Source organism: Balaenoptera borealis (assembly GCF_965194805.1).
Source record: "Balaenoptera borealis genome assembly, chromosome: 5".
In the NCBI taxonomy this organism is placed as follows: domain Eukaryota; kingdom Metazoa; phylum Chordata; class Mammalia; order Artiodactyla; family Balaenopteridae; genus Balaenoptera; species Balaenoptera borealis.
The window spans coordinates 114,274,654-114,297,309 of NC_138862.1; the positions used below are offsets into that span (position 1 = coordinate 114,274,654).

Consider the following 22,656-nt stretch of genomic DNA (forward strand, 5'->3'; position numbering starts at 1 on the left):
ATCCAGAATAAGACACAGTATTAAGAGCTAGGCCGAGAGTAGGTAGGAGCAATCTGAACCATCTGAGGAGTTACCCTCACTTCTCTGAATGGTAACTTCATTATGTATTGTCTGGGATACCTGAACAAACATATCTTCAGCAAAAATTTTTTAAAAAAAGGTTAATAAACGAATAGCTTGTCGTCAGACATAGTTGTTCACTTTGCTCTTTTGACTGTTAACGAGGACTGAGCTGAGGTCTCTACTCACCATGGCAGCCGCGGTGGCCGCAGCCTGTGCTGCAGCAGCCTGGTTGACCTGGTATTGGGCAGCCTTGATCTTGGCTTGCAGATGTGCGGGAGGATGAAAGTATTTGCACTTTTCCCTAGAGCATCTCCCTTTGATGTAATCCATACACACGGTGACTGTGTTGTCATTGGTGTCAATCATTGTGCTGTCAGCAGGATGGGCAAACCGACAATCGTTTTCTCCTCTGTTGCAATTGCCACGCTGGTACTCTCGACATACCTACGGGGTCATTAGGTGCACAGGGGTCAGTCAACACGGACAGGTAGAAACTTTCCGAAGATTTTAACTTAAAGTGCAAGACTGATGATAGAAGCCAACAAATGAAAGGGGAAAAGATAATTTGCAAAGGAACCACAAAATAACTTGAAAACATTCTTAGTTCGGTATACAAATTATAATCCCATTTCAGTAAAATGTCCATGAGAAAGAAAACACATTTATGGTACTAATTATGGTAAAATATCTAATTTAAATTATGTTGACACACTTATTCATTACCAAGGGGGAAAACAGTAACTTTATATAGTGAAGAACCCTGGAGACACTGCTTTAATCAAACAAAGTTAATATCACCAGTGATAAAGACATAATGACATCATGTACCTACTGATATGATGCACTGAAAAAAGGATACAACATTACATTTGTTGTATTACTGCTGAGAACGCATAACCTGAATTTATTTAATCATGAGGAAACATCAGACAAACTAAAGTGGTAGGATGTTTTACAAAATGACTGATCAGTACTCTTCCAAAGTGTCAAGGTCATGAAAGACAAAGAAAGACTGAGACACTGTCACTGACTGAATGATCCTGGAGTCAGAGAAAGGATGTTGGTAGGACAACTGGTGAAATCTGATTAAGGTCTGTAGATAGGCTAATAGCAGCATATCAATGCTAATTTTCTGGTTTTGTGAGTGGTAACATGGCTATGTAAGCTGTCAATATTTAGGTAAGCTGGGTGAAGGATAGGCAGGAACTCTTGGTTCTATTTTTGCAACTTTTATGCTAATCAGAAATTATTTAAGAGTGAAAGTGTAAAAAGTCAAATGATAGCTTTTTCATAAAATGTTTCCAAGAGCTAAGTTTTTGATCATTAGAGATTTACCTGGTAGCTATAAAAAGCAGATGGAAAAAGATTAGTTTTTGTTACTGTTTGTTTCATATCTATTAATTTTGGATGGGGTCCCTGGGGAAAGGTGAAAATGGGTTATTTTTCATTCAGTTGCTCGATTTTGACTCTATTAAAGTTTGTCATGGTGCTGGCTCTAATCAAGAGGTTGCCGGCGCTGTCTTCAGTCAGAATAGTTTGACCTTTTTACCACAAGAGGGCCATCTCAACACAGAATGCCCTTATATTTTTATGCTCTTACTTCATGCTTCAAGGATGTTTCCGTTTTGTTTTTCACAAATCTTTTTACAAACTGAGCGAATACAGACCCTGAACACTCAATTTTGGAATTCATCAAGAGGAAAAAAGGGGGGGAAACCCCGTTGTGATTTAAAAAAACAAAGATTTTCTTGGATTTAAGTACATGAAATGATCACATTTGATTCTAGGCATTTCCCCCTTTTACATCCATATCCCATTATTGAGGAAAAGTGTTTCCTTTTAAAAAGGTCTCTATAATTTGTATCGTGGTATATCTTAAAAAGAGCATTATAAACAACATCTTGCACCATTTGGAAACCTCAAGCTAGCTAAAGCATTGCATTACACATAGCAATGAGCCAACTCTATTCATCACCTCAATTTATGTAATTTTTAAAAATTATTAAGTAACTACTCTGTGCCAGACACTCTGAGAGATATTAGGAATACAAAGATGACTTAGGAAGTTACAGAAGATCCTTTTTTTTTTTTATCGTTGCATTTATCTTCTTGAACAAAAGAAAACAAGGATAGCCAGGAGTTTATAATTTGAAAAGCAAAAGTGGTAAAGCTGTTATCCAGAACTATTGTCCTCCACTCTCACTAAGGACGGGAGTCAGCTGTGCAGCTTTCTACACCACAAATCCCCACTTACTAAATTAGACTCATCAAAATAGGAAGAGAGGAACACTTAAATGAGGATAAAAACTCTTCAGGTATATATGTAAAATTATGCTAAATTTATACCACAGCATAAACAAAAAAGTTACTTTTCTGTTTAAACAAATCTGTGTCAATGCAGCCTCATCCAATAGGAAACCATCTGTGTTCGGACACTACTGCTGTTAGCTCTTCAGTAATTCCTGCTTTCTCGAATATGCTCGCAAAGAAACTGGCAGCAGCTGAACCAACACTCTGTTTTCCAATTTCTCTCACTCTTTGCCACACTGACAAGAAAGAAGATCTGAAGGTAGTCTTATCTGTAGAATCTTGAATAACTATTAGAATCAAAGATCTGCAATTTTTCAAAAACAATTATGCCAGTGCTGGTGCCAGAAATGTGAGCATCATTCTCCCAAAATATAGCCTGAGTGCCAGGCTGATTCTGACTTTTTATTTCTCTGTCCATCTCAACGTTCTTTTTATTTTCAGGGATGTGAACTTAAAATCAGGTTGCATAAAGATGATCATTCTAAGACCCCTTCTCGTCCCTCTCCATTTGCTTTATGCATGTGTCAGTGTGGTTTGTATAGGTTAATAATTGGTTTATTACAGTTTTGTACTCTTTACTGTCTTGCAGGATGCATTGAGGGAGAATTCTAAAAAACATTTAAGCAGAGTTGATAACTAGCAGTTAGCTCAGAATTTTGTTCCTAAATCCAGCCTTTTCTGATGTTGCAAGAACTTAGTTAACTGTTTTTGCATGATATACATTTTTGACTGTTTCATTTTTTTTTCCAACTTAAGGTTCCTCCTGACAAGAGAAATGGGACAGAAGAAATATACTGAAATAGCTGTTCTCCTATTATTCTTGCCTTTGAAAAAAATAGAGAAGAAATTGAAAATCTCTTGTGAAAACTTGTACTGGTGAGAGCTACAAGGCTAGAGGGGCTAGAGAAGTTTGCCAAGCTTTGGATGTATATATGGATTGTTGGGTACCTATCTGAATAGAACAAACTTCCCAAAACTTTTCAAACAGATTTTTCTCTAATAATGACCATCAATAAAATGGGATCTATCCCTTGACTGCTGAATATGGGTTTGGCCTGATAAACTCAAGAAAACTTTAGACTGTGTTGCTTCCCCAAAAGAAATCTCTTAGTTGTAGTACTGTGTTAGCAAATTATAGTTGACAGACAAAATTTCAACAAATCTAACCTTATAATTCAAATCAGGATAAGAAATTGCACAATTTACCATAAAGAGAATTTGGAAAAAAGAAGATAAAATTAAATTTGAAAATCCTAACAACATTATGGCTCTTTTTTCTATTCTCATCCAATCTTCTGCACGAACATATTTTTCAAATAGTTGTAACTATAGTATGGCTATTACTTGGTGATCTGTTTTTGCTCAACAATGTAGCATAAGCTTTTTGTTTGTTTGTTTTACTTAATAGTGTCCAGAGTCATCATTTTTGCTGGGTGCATCAAATTCCATAAAATAGATGTGTATAATATAAGTAACTCTTTCAGAGAACATCTAGATTATTTCCAATATTCCCATATTACAAATAATGTTGCAAAGAGTATATTCATGACCACACTCTTTAAAAAATCATTCTCTAAGGATAAATGTGCAGAAATGGCATTAGTGGGTCAACATATATAAGTACTTTTTACAGTTTGGTAAGTGGTTTTCAAACCTAGATGAAAATAATTCCATCTATTGATATTAGCTAAACACATAATGTGCTTCAATCAAAAAGAATGTTTCTAAGTATAAGTACTTATATGTACTATAAGTATTAAAGGCAGTTGACCTATACACACTACTATATATAAAATAGATAATTAACAAGGACCTACTGTATAGCACAGGGAACTCTACTCAATACTCTGTAATGGCCTATATGGGAAAAGAATCTAAAAATGAGTGGATATATGTATACATATAACTGATTCACTTTGCTGTACACCTGAAACTAACACAACATTGTAAATCAACTCTACTCCAATTAAAAAAAAAAAAAGTATTAAGGCAGGATTTGCTTTGGAAATCAGGTAAGTTTTGTAAACTTTCATACAAAATGGATAAGAGGTTGCTTTTACAGTAAAAACCATCATTTCAATAAAAATATTCACTGAAAACATTAAAGTACTAAATTCCATTTCCAGAAAAACACCTTTGGCATATAAACTTTAAATAATCAAAAGAAAAAGCAATCAGAAAAACTTCCCAAGGTAATCTAAATTAATTCTACATAAACCTTCTTTTGTTAATTAAATAGCAGTAGTAGAGTGGAAAGAGAATAGAGTTTGAAATCAGAAATTTTCGGTTCTATCTAGTGTTTATATTTACTAGCTCTGGAATCATGAATACTGAATAAGATAATGTACAGATAGCTTAAAACACACTATACAAATCTGGTTAAAATAAACAGTTCTGTTATTTGATCTCAATTTCTATAAACATGACAAACATATTTCAAAATGGTCAAAATAATAATAGGTTGTATAAGTAGTATTAAATTCATCATTACTCTGCAAGTTAAGGCTTGAGAGTCTAAGGAAATTAAGGTCAATGTATGAACTTATTCAAAACTAAGCAGCCATTTGCATGTTCTTTAAGAGACATTCTATGTTATGTGCTTAACATAGTTAACTCAGTCATCTTTAGAGACTCACATTCAAAGCAGGAAGAGAGGGCTAATTGTAACAGGGAAGAGGGACTCTCAGGGTACTTTAATACTTTGGGAAGTCAATTTAAAGCTAATGACCAATATTAAGGAGCTTATTCAAAGACACATACATACCCGTTGTTCAACAGTAAGCATCATGGACTTTATTAAGTTTGAGCTAACACAACACTTTAAAAAAGAAATACTGGATAATCAACAATTTTATCAAAGAACCCAAAGCATTACAGGTCATGAATATACAATCTAATACAAAGAAATTACCTGTGTTTTCAATTCAAAAAGAATTCAAATATCCACATCTTAAAATTCTGGTGATTAGGGGAAATGATCTTAGTTAATTGTTTGTAAAATTACATTCCCAAGATAAATATCTGATGATGCGATATCTAGTTTCAGTCTGTTATTTGATACTTGTACAAATTTGGTCTACCTGAACCTCATTTTTTAAAAAAAGAAGAAAAAGACACCTACTTTAGCTACCTCAGAGAATTTCTGTTAAGATCAACTGGGAGTTTTCTTTGAAATCTAAAAGGTGGAACCTATCATTACCACCAAGCCAGTGAAGACAAGCATATTTCTATAGATGATACAGCTAAGAATTTGTCATTTGACCTTATGTAATTCAAAAAATCAAATCTGAATATATAGGAATGACCAACTAAATAAAACTTCCCATTAAATCCACTGCCAGGTTTTCATTTATTCATTCCTATGCATGACAGGACATCTGAAACAAACGCATCAATATGCCAAATGTGCAAATCTATAGTTACCTTTATTACTCCTTCTAAATAACTGCAAAGATAGGGACAGTTTAGCTTTAATTTGTATGAAGAAATTGGTGGAAAAACAGCAAATATGAGTTGGCTAAGCCAGGATTAGCAATTCCCTTATTTTAAACAATTTACAATTCTATCATCTCTAAAACAAAACTCAAACTAATCACAGACAGTAATAATCGACAGAGACTAGATGTTTTAAATGGGGGGTGTGACCACATTTTAGAGAGTCATTCTAAAGCCTTATTACAATTAAAAAAAAATGTAGACTACATAGACCTGTGTGCATAAAACTCAATATTTCTTGGTAATTTTCTAAAGAAATTAAAATGTCATACAAGCAGTAGCCAAACACTCTCTACAGAAATATGGAAGTAAAATAATTCTATCAATAAGCCTTTCTTATATTATTAAAAGCATTTGCTTTTCTAATCTTATTTTGAATTGCATTTTTTATATGCAATAGATCATGACAAATCCATTAAATGCCTATAATAATGTCTTGCAGGAATGCCTTTCACTATCACTTGAATCCACATTTATCTTTAAATGCTCTTTTTTGTGTAGGCAGTAGGTATCATATGTTTTTATGCCTATACGAAAAAAGTCACTAGACTCTTCTGTGTCAGTAAGTAGTGGAAGCATTCAGTATCCAGTGGCCTGAATTAGAAATTCATGTCATGATTACCTCAGTAGAATAAAACTTTCGGCACATGAATTTTAAAACAAACTTCAACTGAAAAGTATCAGAAGCCGAGTGGTTTGCTCACCTTTCCTCGAATATGTCATATGTTTTTGTCATATAGACTATTGATAGAAAAATGATGTAGTTCACGAAATGGCAATCTAATGTCTCCATCAGCATATGAAATATGTGGCCACTGGTCTGTCTTTTGTTTGGTTAATGCTGTTATGCAGTATAGATTACCCTAAAAATTATCACCAATTGCTTAAAATATTTCATAATGCCGTACATTGTGTTCTCAGCAATTTCACAAAATGTAGGATGCTAAATGCACTGGAGGAGGAAGATTTTTGTATACAAGTAACTGTACATGAGGTAAATGATGAAAAGTTAAGACTTAACTAACAGGTGCTGGCACCCCCGTGGAATAGGTATTTTCTAGACCATTCGCATTTAGAATCACCTGGCAGATCTGTGCAAAGGATTCCAGAGATCCGCTGAAGACCCACCGAATCAGTCTGTGGGGATGAGACCCCGCATTAAAAATTTTTTTTTAGTTTTTAATTTTTTTTTTTTTTTTTTTTTTGTCTGTGCTGTGTGGCTTGTGGGATCTTGGTTCCTTCACCAGGGATAGAACCCAGGCCCTGGGCAGTGAAAGCCCCAGTCCTAACCATTGGACCGCCAGGGAATTCCCAGGCCCTGCGTTTTTCACAATCATCCCAAGTGATTCTAATCACATTAAAGGTTGAAAACCATTGCTCTAGGACTAGGGGCATGAACAAGATGCCATATTTTGTAGCTGGAATGTTCAAAATGTAAAACATGTTCTCAAGGAGGATGCTAACACATGTTTAAAATGTGTCACATTTTATTTCTTCTGTTACATTACCTTAAGCTCTGAATAAGGGCATGTATCGTTCTGTGATTAATTAATTGATTAACTGGTTGACTGACTCATTTATTCCTTCACTGACCAAGTTACTGGGCATCATTTATGAGCTTGGCACTATTCTGGTGGACCTTTTCTTGTTGTTGATAACACAGCTGGTAACCTTTTAAGGCTTCAAGATATTCCTTACAACAGTTCTTACGTGAAAGATGTTCAATTGTTCTTCATTGGATATTGCTGAATAAACAAGAGAATAAATGCATTCATGGATCCTTTCTGCACCATAAAAAATTATTGTCGTGAAAATAGGTCAAACAATGATTTCCTTAATTACCAACTCTTTGTAATGAAGCAAAGATAAGACTAAAAACCTCAGTCCTTTCCAGTACCTACAGATTTTAACAATTTCTTAAAATAATCATTGAAAATGACTGCTACTTGAAAATTACACAAAGGCATCCCAAAGTTATAAAATGGAATTTTAAAAGCCTCATTTCAGTGACTGATATTCAGGAGATTTGCTTCTCTTTAGAGAAAACCATGAAGACTGAATTTTACAGCATAGAAAGTATGCAGCTACAAGGTCTTTTAAAAGATATCCAACAAAGAATGGATAATATGAATAGTGATAGAAAGCTTAGGTGTGTGTGTTATTTATATATTAAATACCTTTTCAGTAGTTTGTGGCTGGCATTAAACACATGAAAATGACCTAAAATTTCACCTAGAATGTTCTAACTGGAGGTGATCTTAGAGATTATCTGGTATATTCCCCTAATTTAATATGTGTGGAATATGAAGCTCAGAAAATATAAAAAACTTGACCTATGCTTACTCACCTAACTAGCAAAATCACCAGCACTAATCCTTGGATTCGATTCCTGTTTTTCAATTTAACATTTTTTGTAGTATCACACTGGGTGCTATAAATATGTGTTAGTTCTTCTAAACAGAACCAGAAGGCTGATAATCTACCCTGTTTTTAACTCCTTCATTGTCTATTTTGTAGCCAAAGAGAGAAAGAAGTGGCAAGAAGAATTGGCCAATATTTTAACTGTTTCAAAATCTGTTCACCTCAAAAGGAACTCAAAATTCTAAAATGTACTTGGGAGTTCCATGAGTTAAAAATAGAGTATAGATTTAAACCCCAAATAACTAAATGTGTAAATTAAGTGTGTGTACTTACTGCCATGTCTTTTAGACTCCAAGATGTAGTGCAATTAGCATGAGAGGAAATACCCTGAAGATAGGAGTGTCTAAAATCACAAGTGCTAGGAGAAAGGTGCCCCTTAGCTTCACATTGCAACATCCTAACAGGTTGTAACTGTGACATTGAGTCAGATCCTGTGAATGAGAATAAGGAAGCTGCCCTACCATCAGGCATTTAGGTAAGTGGAATTCCGGTTAAAAGGAAATGACAGTCATTGCAACAGTAGCCATTTGTTGTGACTATGGGAAAGGAAGACAGACAAAATACTCAAAGTAGCTTCTTGCAAAAGAAAAACAAAACAAAAAAAAAGACAGAAGTCTTCATTTTAACTAAACACCATACAAAATATAACCAATTACAGACTACCTAAAATGGTGGGAGGATTAGTTTAAAAGAGTTCTGACCACACAATCAGTCTTTTAAAGAGATTCTTTGACAGAGATTTAAATAGAGACGTTCTCAGCTTTATGAATATCATCTCCTATTAATAATTAATTCTATCAAGTTCATCTCAGACTGCCTATTTGGTTCCCATTAAACAATCAACAATTACACATTATGAACCCAGGGTTTGCTTCAAAAAGGTCGGCGGGGTCGGGAGGGGAGAGGGGGAGGGATGATTCATACGTTGAACATCTAATAATTTTTAAATATTTAAAATTTCTTAAATTTCCTCCCAGTTTATCTGCACACAGCATTAGGTAATCAATGAGCAAGAACAATTGTGCAATGACAAACCACCCACAAGTCAAGGTGTTATCTCTAGCACACAGCAGAGTCCTTGGTGATAGAGGGAATGCAATTAAGTCTCAACATCCTTCCTGAGTTCTCCTTGTGGAACTCTTGTAATTAGTAGCTTTTTCCAAAACATTCAATGAAAGGTAAAAAAATAAGCCTAAAATAAACAAACTAATGAAAACTCTAAAGGGAACATACAAGCCAAAATTTGCTGCCTCCTCTTTGTACTATCACCTGTATGGGAAGGGAGAGTAATATACTAGTGTTTAAAAATGTAGTTCTGAGTTCATACCCCACAGGAACATCCTACCCACGTGACCTTGAATAAGTTATGTTACATCTCTCTCCATAAATTTATCGCCCTGTTAAATGGAGTTAATGATAGTATCTTCCTCATAAGATTGTTTTGGGGATTAAATGTTTGTTCCATATGAAGGGGTAATGCTGTGGTTGGTAGACAGTAAATATCCAATAAATATCAACTATTATTATTACGGTCAAAAAGATGGTGGCGGTTATAACTACTCTGAAATCTGAGATCCTTTGTAATGCATGCAATGAAACTTAATAAACAAAAAATTGGTGCTTATTAAATAAATTCCTGCTAAACTGATAAATTATTAGAGTCAATTATGTTCACACAATGGCCTTGTTTTGCTGCTTTCTCAGTATTAAGACACGTAAAAGTTCTCAGCACTAAGTATTGCCTCGTGCTAACCAGGGAAAAGAGGAAGAGCTCATTTGCTCTTTATATGGACACCAGTGCTAGATGTGAGCGCTTCAATGTACAGTAATGTTGCCATTCTTCCCCCTTCATCTAGAGTTTACCAAGTTCACTAATTTACAGCCATGCTAAAATTCTCAACAACCACTTCAACATAAGATTTATATCTTTAATTTCTTTTTCATGTAGCAATAGCAAAGTACATACATCTGATCATCCTTGACTCTAAAACTGAGAGCATCACCCAATTTACAATTTAAAAACTTATAATCGCATTTCACAAACAAGGCTGCCTTGCTATTCCAACCAAAATATTATGAGGCTTATGAGGAAACTTGCAACGATAACTTTTAAAACAGTTTGTAGATAGTAACTAAATAACATCTTTATGAGAACAAGTATCGGGGATTGATAGAATTTGTTAATAGCAACAATAACAAGAACCATTTAGGAAGCTTCTGCTGTGTGCCAGACACTGACTAACTCTTTGAGGTAAGTGCCATAAGTCTCTCCATTTTGAAGATGAGGAAACTGAGGCACAATGAAGTAACAAGCAGTCTGATCCCAGAGTCCAAGTTCTTACCCACTATTCTACATACGGATGTTGTGGCTTCTATAAATGTTACATTCATCAAATATAGCATATCTATATTCTAGCAAAATGCTCCAAACACTAAACCAAGATCTCTGCTTTGAATTGTTTTTAACCTTTATGGCCATGGAAGAAATAAACAAAGAGCACACTTTGAAATTTAGAACGGAATACATAAAGACACCAACGAATCACGCCTACCTCAAGTCTGTCTGTCCGCATTAATTTCTGTGCAGCAGCTGCAGCAGCTGCAGGTACAGGGACCCCAGGATTCCCTGTAACCAACATTGGTGCAGTCGGCAAGATCTCTGCTGGAACCAGGCTTGGGGAAACAGGTCCCAGGTAGGGATTAAAGGCTGCTGATGCATTGGTGGCTAAGCTTGGTGCAACTGAAAACATTGGCTGAAAAATAAAATACAAAGCAAAATTTAATCGGCAGGTCTTGGTTCAAAGTTGATATCCTGCATTATATATCTATCCTCCAACCGTGTATCCATGCATTCATCCATAATCCATTCTTCCTTTGCTTCCTCTTTCCCTCCCTCCCTCTCTCCATTTAATTGTATGTTTATTTACTCTCATTTAGGATAAGAATGTTTCTTAAAATAAGCATTCATCAAATCAATGTTTTTCTAAAATATAATGGGTAATTATCCATTAAATTTTCCACTGGGATTTTGAAGCTTGGGGTCTATAATGCTTGCGATTTCTTTTTGAAAAATAGCTCAACCATTCAATACAGAAACTTCTTGTGGTTACCTAATCTCCACCTTTGTCCTGATTTAATCCTGGAAACTTGTCTAAGAAATACATTTCATAATTGCTATGTCAGATGTACTTAAAAGATCTGTTTACAACTGTTAATAGGTTGCAAGTGCCCTATTATCTAGAATAAATAAAGCAGAGCTCCCAGTGGATAGCAGAGTTTCACAGTCAATGTAAACTGTGAATAAATCTTATGGGATATGTGAAGGGTGATGATGGCACCATTTCTTTTGAGCATATAAGATAAAGTATTTGGCATATATATTTGTTGCAGGTTTTCCTGGGGAAATTATAAATCTTCCACCAGCCTATTACACCTTTGTGAGATACTTAACGAATTCAGCTTACTAGGGAGAAACTATTCTGAAATGTGAAGTCTGAAAAAGAACACTTCTAAAGAAATGCATTATGATTGTTCAAGGAAATACATATAGTAGCATTGAATAAAATGCTACAAGATAGATTTTTTTTTGCCAGAAATGCTTTCATGAATATATGAAAATGGTTTCTATTTGTTGATATGAAAATTTGCATATCAGGAAATATATCTGTTTTTGAGTAAAATTAAATAATTTACCTGAAATCTATTTTAACAATGTGCTTTTCCAGTTTTCAAAAGATAACCTAGCACAATTTTTCACCTTACTGGTAGTAAATTTTCAACTTCCTAATTCAATGGAGTTTTCATTCTTGATGTTTAATGCTGTATGTAATAATAATGTTTGTTTCCAAAACACAAAAACAAATGGACAAAATGGATCCTGTTCTTTAAGGTAATTTTAAACAATTTGTTATCTTTATCCTGTGGTAAGGAATAGAATCATAGAAATTTCTTTTAGAAAGAAAGGGACATGAGAATGTAGATAATTCTTCCCTCTGACAGGAATAAGAAGTTAGATGACCCCAGAGTTTATTTAGTATTCAAGAGAGTTTTGGTGTAAGGTTTTATGCAATCAAGATGTATATGTTACAAAAGTAATTCTTATAGCTCAGAAGAAATATCTTTAAAAAAATAAAATATATCCTTTATCTAATTTGGCCCTGACTCATCCTGTATTTAGAAGAGTAAAACAGATTTCAAGTATTCCTTTTTTCTTAGGGCAGTGGTTCTCAATTATGGGTGATTTTGTCTTGCAGGGGACATTTTGCAATATCAGGGGACATTTTTGGTTGTCACAGCTGGGGGGTGCCAGCTGCATCTAATGGGTAGAGGCTGCTAAGTGTCCTACAACACAGAACAGTCCCTCGTAACAAAGACTTATCCAGCCCCAAATGTCAATAGTGCTGGGGTTGAAAATTCCTATCCTAAAGGATGCAGCCTTCTCGTGACTTCACAAATTGTTTTAGGACAAAATATTTGCAGCTAGCATATCCAGTCTTACTAAGAAGACCATGTAATATAGAGTATTTAATACATAATTTGATTCACTTGGGTCAATAAACAATATACCATGGATTCTATCGATATTTTCAAATTAAAATAATTATTGTTCCTAATGTGTTGGTTTGAATGCCATGGTTAGTTGCCCTGCCAGGTTGATGGCTCTTGATGAAGTCGCCTAAAGTAATACCTCCAGTCCCCAGTTCGATCCCTGCCCAAGGCAGCTACCCATGGACAATAGGAAACTATTGGGGGTTCCAGATATTAACAATCAATAACCTGTCAGAAACTGGGGCCCAGAGCAATCTCCATCTATCAACAGTTACTTATTCAAACAGCAGCTGATCTGATACTGCTTCACTGACTACTGGCTGCCAAGGCAGCAGCAACACAAGAGTTGACCTGTATAGTAAATACATGTTGAACTTGGATCTCTATTCAGAAATATTCAGGTTAAACTTACACTGTTACATACTGTCGGACACAATATGTGAAATTTCAGCCAGAAAAGCACTCTAATTTTTCTCTTACATATTTAAGAATTATAAGAAATTTAGCACAGAAGACTAAAAGACTAGTTTAGAATATGGAGAACAGAGCTGGTCAATGTTAATTCTTGCTATGAATTAATATGTATTTCCAGAGAGGGCATTTTAAATGTATACTTCAGAAAGTTATTGAGATGTTCATGTCACTTTGCACAATCTACTATAATTATTTAGAAGCAGAGGTCAAACTGACAAACTGATGGAGGGAAGAAAAGCATTCTTATTTTAAGAAAATAAGATCAGTGGCCAGTAAAATTCAGCTTTGTTAAATATCACTGAATAAAATAAATTTATATTCTGCAATGCATATAGTGTAGCAGTTGCATATTACAGATAAAAGAATACTTTTACGAGATAAAAATACTCATCTTATTAACTGGAAACAATTTTTCCACTGGATTGTTTCTACAGAGTCGTCACATGAATTAATTTTCTGACAATTCAGCAGAACAAATTCAAATCTGAAGAACTTTAGGGCACTGTCCCCAAGTAAAATCTGTAGCAGCCTCTAAAATTCTAAAACATCAACTATTCAACAAACATTATCTCAAACTGCTCCCTCTCCAGATAAAGAGTTATTTGCTAAACAGGCAGACAATCGATAATAGCTCTATACTTTGAAACTGGATTCCAACAGCTGCCAAAAAAACCCACTGAAGTGCAGCATTCCTTCATTTCTTTTGAATTTCTGTAAATCTGTTATATCCCTTTTTCAAAGAGCACCTTGCTGGAGGTAGGTCATTGCTGGCCCCATCAGAGTGCTCTAATCAGATTAGTGAAGCACTTGAACTGTGGCACTGCCAATTCTCTATTCCAAAAGCCATCCTGCAGAGGATTCAGCAGAATCGCAAAGACGGATATTAATACAATGGTATTATCAAGCAGCATCCTATTTTCTCCAAAGTAACCACAGGATAACATATAACTATGTAATTGGCGTATTTGATACTGACTACATCCTTGTAATAATGATTTACAGATATCTTTGTTCCCAGAAGGCGTAAGGAAGGTTGGTTTCTGATTGCCTTTTTGCCAGTGAACATCCTAAGCAGAGAAAAACAAATTGCAATCTTACTAATGCTGGTGCATTTATGGGCTAATCACTTGTTTGTTTTAAATGAGACATTTGATTCCATTAAGGTAATCAGGCTTTATTATGAATGAAAATGTTATTCAATTTCACATTATGACCCTCGTTAAATGTGTGCCAACATGATTATTACAATAATTCTATTTATTGTGTGCCAGGCATTGTGCTAAGTGCTTTACCTATGTTATTATATTTAATCCTCATAATAGTATAAACTCCTTGAAGCAAACAAAAGCAAAAACTCCACTGCTTTTGTTACAAGGAGGAGGGGATACAAGTTTAGTTCACTACTAAATTCCCCGAACCGAGAATGATGCCTGGCACACAGTAGGTCCTCAATAAATATACACTGAATAAGGGTTTGAGTGAGTGAATGAATGAATGAAAGCGTGAATAAATTACAGCCTTGTCGGGTGGATATTATGAGTTTCATTTTGCAGACAAGGGAAAGGGCTCACAGAGATTATGTGCCCATGGTCACAAATGAGTGCATGAAGACCTAGGATTTAGACATCGGTGTGTTTAATTCCAGGTGGTTCTAAAACCAGTGGTTCTCAATGCTGGCTGTCCAACAGAATCACCTGGACGACTTGAAGCCCAGAACTCCCTGGCACTCTCTACTCATCAGAATCTCTAGGCAGCGGTATTTTTTAAAGCTCCTGGGGAAATCCGATTCCATATACTATGTGGTCTTCTACTATGTAAATACGGAAATAGGTCCAGTGTTCAGGTTCTCTGTGAGGTCTCTGAGTATACGTGCTTCCTGTGGCTCCCTGCTTTTGAACATGGTTTTCCCTCCACAGTGAAGGTTGCTCCTGTCCAGCCCAACTGTTTAATTCCTAATTAGGCTTCAAGAATCAGGACTGTTTCTCGAAGTTTGCCCTGATCCACGCACACCTCCAACTATGAAGGGGCTTTTCCTACTCTCTGTTCCTACGTAATTCTTCGTCACTGGAATTCAGCATTGATCACCAGGTGTGTTTACTTAACTATCTCTTCTACTTGGGCTCTCAGAGTGCAGTCTCATGCACTGTGCTTTGTCCATTTTGCACATCTTGCACTTGGCATCTATACCTCTACAAACATTTGCTTAACAAATATATTTATGGATTTGCTGTTTTTCTCTGCCACAGAAACTAACTAGCAAATATATTAAATATTTTCTAGTATACATATTTGAACATTAAAAAAGATTTAGTGTTATTTCCTCTGAATCTCAAATTTTAATCAATTTCTTTAGTATGCTTATTTAAAATTTAATTTATTTTATTTTTGATTGTCACTTTTTTTATATTGAACTAAGTTTCATTAACATACTGTTACCATGCTGTAATCTTGCAAATATCATAGGGATTCTAATTTATTTTAAAACACAGTGTGAAACAGTGTTTGTTTTGCATATAACGTTTGCCATTTTTAATAAAATAGAGAGAGCATATAAAACAAATAATATATACTCAGTATGTGCTGGGATTTACAGAACACAAATTTTAAGTCAGATTTTTCTAGATTTTACCTCTGTGTGTGTGTGTGTGTGTGTGTGTGTGTGTGTGTGTGGCGGGGGGCGGTGTATGTGTTTGTTTGTGAAGGTCAAACGTGTAAACAGGGAAAAGTTAAGCTTTTTAAAAAAATTTACAGCACAAAATCAAGGTATATAAAACTATGTTTCTGGGTAAGCACAGCCCTGTACAAGAGCTATAAACGGTCTCTGTAAACAATTATTTTGAATATAAACACAGAGCCAAAAGCTAACGGGAATTATCAACAAATTTATATTACAGTGTCTTTTCTTCTAAGAAGGTAGCACGTGACTGGAATAAAATGAGAAATACTGTTTTAATCTCTGCTTCTAGACTGACTTGCTGACTGGGCAAATCAAATGACCACTTACTTTATTCTTAATTTCACATTATACTTCAAGAGACTTTTACTGAAGTAATAAACATTTAAATAAAGAAGACTCACTTCTAGCCCTCCAAGAAGAAAGGTATCAACAAATATGGCCTGGTGCCTAAGATTCAGGGCCCATTCTCATGCTGCTTGAGGAAGTAGAGGCTCCTTGACAGAAATAGGCAGTAAGATGGGCAGGATGGATGAAATAAGACTCAGGGTGACTGACCTGGAAACATTTTTACCAGAAACACTTGGGGGTAAAGCAGCCTTATCTCAACCACTAGTTGGATAAACTGGAATGTAAAGCACTAAAAAACAATTTCAGAATTCTAGGTGTCCCTGGAAGTGTGACAAATGATGACTTCAAAGCTTTAAGGAACCAACTGCCAAAAAAACGCTTGGATATGAAGTGACAGCAAAGGCAAGGCGACAGGAGCAGCAAAGGAGCTCCTAAGACTTTAGCTAAATCCAGTAACTTTGAATTTCTCTATCCCTAGCCTCCTTCAAGTTCATGAAATGCACAGGGAATTCGACATGAGTTTTGTACCTCAAAGTGGCTAGCGTGTGTACCTTCAGGGCAGCTGCCATGGGAAATTATGGATGGCCAAGGCCAACCTTTGGGCACACAGGGAAAGGCATGGGAGGGCACTGCTAGGGGACCTCCAGAGGTCAGAGACACTCTTCAAAACACTGCTTATGCAGACCTCTTCAAGGGCAACACCGAGAACCTGGAATCAACAGGATTTCTGAAAAACATATTTCTGGGATGGACCAAAGAAATACACCAGATACCTCCAAGTTGTGAGCCCCTAGGTGCAGTCTATCTTTGGTTATTTAGTAATTTCTTGTTAGATTACCTTTGCATCAGATAGTGCATGGCAAAATAATAGTATTTTTTTAAGTACTACCTAGAAAAAAAATCCAGAAATTTTAGTTTTTTAATTTGGATAATTAAATACTATAGGTCCTCTATTTATCTTCAAAGATCATACAATACAGGAAAAAATGCTCTTTTGCATTTTTATTAGTGGTTTAGAAATGATAATAGAACTAACACCAATTATTTGATAATTTATTATGCTGAATTTTAGGAAGTAGACATATAAATTCAGTTATTTATTTTCAACTACTTATTTTCTTATCTTATGAAATGGGAACAATTATAAGATTGGTAGGACCTTTCAAATAATATATCTTAAAGTTCTCACTATATGTTGAAGAAGGTCAGGGGTTTTAAATGAATCCACCAAAGACCCAGAGTTGGTTGGTGGCACGTCTCCATTTAGTGTTTCTACAGCATGGACGCCAGAACCTGAACGGCCTGGGTGAAAATCCTGGCCCTGCTACTCACTAGCTATGTAACTTGGGCAAACTAGTTAATCTCTGAACCTCTGAGTCTTCATCTCTAAAGGTGGATAATATTCCCTACTTTATAGTACGGTTATGAGGATTTATGATATAAAATGTGCTGAGTGCCTTCCATGCCCTCAGAGTACTGTAATTACCCCCCAAATGTTATGTTCTTTTTCAGATTCTTGGCTTGGTACATTTCATTACAACATAATCAAGTCCATGAAAACAAGAAACTCGCCTATAAATCCCTGCATTTCCCAGACCAGCCCAGTGTCATGTTCTGGAGATCTTAAATTTATAGATCCGGTCTCTCAAAATTTATGAGAAAATGAGAACCCAAACTGGGTGGCATGATAGCTATTTCCTGGTCCCAACAGCACCCTCATCAAGTCCCTGGCTGCCTCTGCTAACAGTGTACTAACAGGTATGCACCTGTACTCACCATTCTGTGCTGCAGTCTCTATAACTGGGCTTGTGTTCTGGTTCCACTTATAATTCCTTTGGACTCTGGCACTCTGGTAAACTACCATGAACCTCTGCCTGTTCTTCTCATGCTCGGGAAACTCTTTCCTTCATTCTTTCTTTCACTTATCAAGCAATTTTTTGAATCTCTGCTACATGCCAGGCATAATGCTAGATGCTTCTGAATTTGATTAGACCCGGCTAGCCTCTTCCCCTCTTCATGGTTCCTCCAGTTATGGTCTGGGGGCCAAACTGGCTGGCCCTAGAGAACTAAGATGCTTTACTTACTTGACTAAAAGCCCAGTCACTGCTGAGATATTCCTGAGACTGCTGATGTTACGAATCTGCTCACAGTATTATCTCCTTTGCTATCACTACTACCTGGGTTGGATCCAAGTTTTATACCACGTCTTCAAACACCACCATCTATTCTAGTGGCCATCCTCTTTTGAGTGGCAACCCTTTTCCATATTAGTCACCTGGCTGCTTCCAGCTGTTATAATCCCTCTCTGTAGGCCCAGCACTAAAGTTCCAGGAAGCAGCGGGTTATGACCATCTCATTTATTTCTGAAACTCTGTATCATTATCCTCATCAAAACAGGGCTGACTACAAAAAGGATCGAGAAGTCTCAGGTGGGGTTTTGAAGGCAAATTTCCTGGATTAAAGCCTTCTCTACAGTCATTAAAACCCCAAATGCTTTAAAATTGAATAATTAAAATGACTTCTACACTCATTACAAAAACGTTACTCTGAATGGAGTCTATTTTTAGACTATGATCTCAGGATGCCTTTAGCAGAAGGGTAATTCCACATTCAAATCTAGTCCTATCAGGGAGAATTAACATAAAGCCTGAATGGGCTCACAACTAATAAAAATAAATGCTCTGTCTAAGCAGAGAATTTTCCAACAAAAACACCAGAAAATGAGGTAATTTTTCTGATGGTTTCAGAAATCTGTGATTTGTTGATTTTTTTTTTAAACAACACATATTTGTTACTAGCATTTCAAACACATGAGCACACATGGTGTTTAGAGTTTGTCCCAGGATTACACATACGATGACCCTGAAATGGCCTTGAGAGTAAAACTCAAGGACTAACTCAGGAGATGGGCCAAGACTTCACAGTGAGGAACTCACTGTCATGACCTGTTCTCTGCCATCTGGGAACCACACTTGCTGATCTCAGAGGTGCTCCCAGTCACCGAGAGGGTAGGGCCTGCCGGTCAGCACGCTTTAAATGTTTAAGTGGAACAAAGTATCTCACATCAAGAAGAGATATTATATCGACTATAGTAGTAGCCACCCCAAGGATTTATCAGATCTTTGAAACCATATGTGAGAGTCGAGTGTAAAAGAGAACTCTTGTCCTATATTTTATGCTAGAGACAATGATTAAACTTTTTTTTTAACCAAATGGAAATCTTCATGCTATCCCAACACAGACATGTGAAATTAACAGGTGTCACAGAAATAAATTTAAGATATCATATTTTTAACTGAGTCCCCAATAATGGAAAAAATATATCAAGTTAAAACAGACAGAATTATAATATTCTCTCACCTCAACTGTATAGTATTGATAATTGGTATCACTGCCGATTGGATTTGGAGATCCCTCCCACCTCGAAATGCAATCCCCCCCTCTTTTTTGGAATGATTGGTTCATTAAGTTCTAAGAGAGAATAATAATTACATTGAGTTCAGGAGTTAAAATGTATCAGGAAAAAAATTAGTTAGCATACATGCTACAGTTAGCATATCAGAAAAATGTGGGTCTTCATGTTTCCATGACCCCATAATATTGCATATAAGTCAGTGACAGGAATATTCCGATCATTGCAAATTTCAACATGCATTTAAAAACAGAATTACTATATCACAATTAACATCAGAACATCTTTTGTAACCTAAAATTAGTTATGATATCAATCTCTCACATTTTTGTGGATAAATGTGAGTAAAGGTTATTAAAGTCATCTGTCACATACACCCTCCTCCCAAATCCAAACAAATAAACAAATAAATAAATAAATAAATATGCTCAGAATCAAAGGTTACGTACATACACTGCTCAGTAAACATTAAATCCATATGACCACCTACAGTTTATAAAATTTTGCTCTTTTCTTAAAAGATCGTGGAGTTTCTGCCTTTCCTGATTAGTTCTCCTTTGATGAGACTTCCAGGTCCATGATATGGATTCACCACTGTCAGAATTTTCCTAGCATTTGTAACTATAAACTAGTTTCAATTTAAGTTTAAAAGAATAACAAAGGCTCCTTTTCAAGAAAGAGAGCTGTATAGATTCTCTTTAAGGAGGGAGGAAAGGGTAACATTTTCTCAAAATTAAAGATGATATACACCAATTTTTAAAATGACTATTACTGTTAAAAGGTAGCCTGAAAATGCAACTTGACTATACTGATGAGTTGAATGACCATTTTAAAAAAAGACCATTTAACATCTGCAAGTCACAGGATTTAATCAGAAGGGGGTTTTGAGGGACAAACATGCTGTAATGTAAATTTCCACATGATTTAGCCAGAAGATGAGTAACTTTACGGTGTGAAAATTGTTTCCAGGGTTTGACTGCTAGTTTGGCTAGGAAATGCTAGGTAACTGATACTGTTAACTATGTTCACTTGATCTAGTGCAATCACCACTTTAACACTGAAAGTGAGCACTCAGAATGACAAACTTCAGGAACGAGAACTGAGAACACGCTTACCACGGGTTGTAATGGGGCACCGGGCATCATGGCGTTGGCTAGTTGCATTTGCTGGGCCAACATGGCCATGTTCTTCTGCTGAATCAAGTTATTGCGCCCATTTATCTCCAATTGCGTTTTTAAGTGGGGGGGTGGGTGAAGATATTTGCAGTTCTCCCTGGAGCAACGACCCTAAGAAACAAAAGCAGAAAATATCACCTTAAAAAAAAATAATAAAATCTACAAATCTTAAGAAAATCATAATGATGCAAACCCGTCACTTGAATCTACCGTGGGTCTGTCACACAATGAAAAAAGTCCAGATCACTTTATAATACACTTCAAGTACATAATGAATTCACTCAAGTGTTTTATCAAAATGAGATATTAAGACATGTGAAAAAAGTTTCAAGCTTAAAGAAGTTCCTGCATTTTAATATTAGCACTAATATTTCTAGATCCAAGTTTAAAAATCTACAAACTGCCAGGGGAATATTAAAACACAGAATTATCAAATAAAATATTAGGCTCCTTCCATAACATCTTCTGGTTAACTTTAATGAACCCAAAAGAATGATGAAGTTTTACCATCTATTTTTACTTGTACTGAGTAGTAAGGAAATGAAATTAGAGGACTCAAGGCACACTGTTATCTTCAGTAAAACACCTTTACACGTATCTCACAAGAAGTAACATTAAAATTACTACTAAGCGTTATAAGCCAATATATTAAGAAATGTACAGATGAAAAGAAAAAAAATTTCCACACATTCCTCACTGTGTATAGAGATTAGTAAGTATAGTGAAATATTGGTGAAAAATGTAGCCTTTAACCTTTCAGTGATAAATCTAGTCTACATCACACAAGAATTATAAAACAATAGAAACGGACATATTTACCCTCCAAAAAACTTAGAGTATAAAATGGAAGAAAAAAATAAGTTACTATAAAACAAGAAATGTGAATATACCTTTCTTTTGGGATGATTCTTCTCATCAAAATATATATATTAAAGTCTGTATTATGCAATATTGTCAGGGATTGACCCATATTATTTCAATATAGTATTGTCAAGTCATATTGATAGTAACTTATCTCATGAATTATCACCTTGACAACTTCTTTCACCAATAAATCTCATTAGAACCGTTTGTGAGGGTAAAAGAAAGATGTAATTGAAGCCATCAACCACCTCCTTGAGCTTTCTTTGATTTTTCTAAGAAAAATCTATTTACCATAATTTGACCTTGTACTGTAAATTGACTCAGAAAACTGATGTTTGTATTTGTGAGAAAATCTGTCACAATTCTAATTTGAATGATTTATTTCTGGCTCGTTTTGATTAAGCTTTTTAGGAATAAGTTCATAAGTTTATATCATAGGATACTGCCTGTTATTTTAACAAGCTTTATGTAATAAAGCTTTACTAACAATATTTTAAGTCAGGAGGCAGTAGAGAACAGTGGTCGATAGCAAGGACCTTACAGGTCTCAGGACCTGGGGTCGAGGCCTAGCTCTCTCACTCATCAGCTGCATGAATTGCGTAAAAAACTAACTTCTTTAAGCCTCAGGGTTTTCATTCATTTCAAAATTGCTATATAACCTACACCATAAGTTTATTTTTAAGATTAAAGAAGATAATGTCTATGTCACACCCTCGGTACTGAATAGCACTCTCCGAGGAGCAGGGGAAGGTCAGAAGCTGCTATTACCACCGCTCCCAGAGCATTTAAAATTGTATACACAATACGAGAAAAACAAAATATTGGCATGAAGGTAATTTTTATAATATTTATTAGTTATGTCTATTGAT

General features: G+C 35.5%; 1 protein-coding gene across 18 annotated transcripts in view; it reads right to left on the minus strand.

The window, feature by feature from the left end:
* MBNL1 (muscleblind like splicing regulator 1) overlaps positions 1 to 22,656 on the minus strand; it is a 177,898-nt gene that overhangs the window by 19,266 nt on the left and 135,976 nt on the right. For 10 of the 18 annotated variants that reach the window (XM_082394406.1, XM_082394412.1, XM_082394405.1 and 7 more), the window contains 4 exons: positions 20,864 to 21,034; positions 19,697 to 19,807; positions 10,842 to 11,042; positions 250 to 507 (listed from right to left, as the gene is read on the minus strand). In XM_082394406.1, coding sequence (XP_082250532.1) covers positions 250 to 507; positions 10,842 to 11,042; positions 19,697 to 19,807; positions 20,864 to 20,932 — 639 coding nt within the window. In that variant the 5' untranslated portion in view covers positions 20,933 to 21,034. Of the gene's footprint in view, positions 1 to 249; positions 508 to 10,841; positions 11,043 to 19,696; positions 19,808 to 20,863; positions 21,035 to 22,656 lie in introns of those variants that run through there. The other 8 variants (XM_082394402.1, XM_082394404.1, XM_082394403.1 and 5 more) reach the window with 1 other exon arrangement.